This window comes from Lepidothrix coronata, unplaced genomic scaffold (genome assembly GCF_001604755.1).
Source record: "Lepidothrix coronata isolate B3197 unplaced genomic scaffold, Lepidothrix_coronata-1.0 Scaffold198, whole genome shotgun sequence".
NCBI classification, from domain to species: Eukaryota; Metazoa; Chordata; class Aves; order Passeriformes; family Pipridae; genus Lepidothrix; species Lepidothrix coronata.
Genome location: NW_016690378.1, coordinates 753,930 through 755,912, shown reverse-complemented (window position 1 = coordinate 755,912; position 1,983 = coordinate 753,930). Strand labels below are relative to the sequence as shown.

The 1,983-nt window shown below is 53.4% G+C and overlaps 1 protein-coding gene across 1 annotated transcript in view; it reads left to right on the top strand.

The window, feature by feature from the left end:
* Positions 1 to 1,063, top strand: part of CUNH1orf50 (chromosome unknown C1orf50 homolog) — a 2,304-nt gene extending 1,241 nt beyond the window's left edge. Inside the window, exons 2-3 of the mRNA XM_017831957.1 lie at positions 6 to 74; positions 723 to 1,063. Of these exons, the coding sequence (XP_017687446.1) occupies positions 6 to 74; positions 723 to 914 (261 nt within the window). The 3' untranslated portion in view covers positions 915 to 1,063. The remainder of the gene's footprint in view (positions 1 to 5; positions 75 to 722) is intronic.
* The last annotated feature ends 920 nt before the right edge of the window (positions 1,064 to 1,983 follow it).

The window sequence follows — 1,983 nt, the reverse complement described above, 5'->3', positions numbered from 1 at the left end:
TGAAGCCAGGAAACATTTACTACATGTACAGGAGGGAGAGTGGGCAGCGATACTTCTCCATCCTGTCTCCTAAGGTGAGTGGTCACGGCCCCTGAGGGAGCAGGGAGGGGAAAAAAAAGGCATGTTTGTGGTGTTTGGGAACATGTGGACCTCAGAAAAAAGCAGCAGCTCGATGGGGGCATTTGTTGGCTGCTGCTCAGTTGGCCTTTGCCTTTGGTCTGGGTTAGTCTGCTGGGGCCAGAGCCATCTTATGGAGTTCTCTGGCTCTTGGTGGAGGATGGCAAGAAGTCCTTTGGTGTATGGACCTGAATTCTGCCTTTTGGTCCCTGCAGTTCTTCCTCTGAGCCTTTTTTGGCCAGTGTGGCTGCCTGACAGGGTGCTGTCTTTAGGTGCTTCAGCCCAGGGACTGAGTTTGCCTGCAGCTTGAGGAGTGGTCTTGGAGGTCTCCTCCTTACAGGCCACCCATTTTCTTACATGCAGGGTGAAGGCTCCAGGGCAAACCTCTGGGCAGGTCAGGGAGGTCCTGTGCCCCCAAGCCTCCCTGCATCAGCAGTGCTGGGGCTCGACCTGATCTTGGACTCAGGGTAGCTGAGCCTATTTTTAGGTTAAGAAATGGGATGGTCACGTAGCTGGGAGTGCATCAGAGGTTGGGGGCTGAGGGACAGCACAGCCCAGCTGCAAGGGAAACTGAGCACTGATGAAGTCTCTCCTTTCCCCACCAGGAATGGGGAACCACTCCCCACGAATTTCTCGGTGCCTATAAGCTCCAGCACGACATGTCCTGGACTCCATTTGAGGACATTGAGAGACGAGATGCAGAAATAGCCATCCTGGAGAAGCTGCTGAGCCGGCAGGCAGCACTGCCCCCCTGCACAGAGCCCAACTTCCAGGGCCTGACCAAGTCACAGGAGTGACCACACGGGACCCCCTGAGCAGAGTCCCTGTGTGAGGGGACACAGGGCCTGGGCGCTGCCAAAGGCAGGGCAAGGAAAGAGCCCAAGAAACAGAAATGCTGATTGCTCTGTGCTTTAAGGACACTAATTATGTATTCAATCCTACTGGATTTTCTGGTAATTGAGTAATTTATTATGTTGACCTGTGCCCGGCTGTACTGAGAGGCAGGTGGTACCAGCTGGTGTGAGTTCCAGAGGGCTTGGAACGTCCTACCTGCCTGGCTCTGGTGTACCTCCCTGTGGCAGGTAATGATTTCAGGGCTGGATTTTGCCCCTTGTTAAAATGCACATGTTTATGGAACTGTGTGGCCCAGGAAGAGGCATCAAAACCCCATGCAAAGGGTCTGTTATGATGAGAATTCGCTGGTCTCTGTCCCAGCTGGTCTGAACCCCTGAGCTGGGAACACGGGTGGCCTGGAGCTCTGTTTTCTGGGAAGAGTGTCCTCAAAAGTGCCATTCAGGCCTCAGGTGCTCTTCAGACAATGGGTGTTTCACAGTCCTTGTGCATTCCCCTTGGATTTGAGTGCATGAGGTGCCAGGTGGAGACAAGGTGCTGGATGCCTCTGTGCCAGAGCGGTGGGGAAAGTAAAATAAACCAGTCTTGATCTCAGATGTACCTTTGAGATGAGCCCTGTGTTCCTCCTGTGTGGCAGGTATCCCTTTGGCTTTATCAGGGAGACTTGGTGGCACGTGGAGCTGATGGGACATCTCCAGCCTCTTGTCCTTGTGCCCACACCTTGGGAGATGCTTGAGGCTGCTGGCAGTGACAATTCCTTATGGGAAGAGCTGTTCCCTGTGGGACCACATAGAAGTGGGGAGGTTTGAGGCAGCTCCCTGGCAGCCTAGTGTTTTTTTTCCCCCCCCAGGTTGTTTTTCTCCCAGCTCTGCCCAGTGCAGTAGCTCACCCACATGCCAGCATGGCTGAGCCTTTGCTTGACAGAAACCTGCTCCTCAGAGTCAATTTTTCCCAGTGCCCTTCCTCACTTGAAGCACAAGCCAGATTAACAGCAATTATTCTATTATTATTATT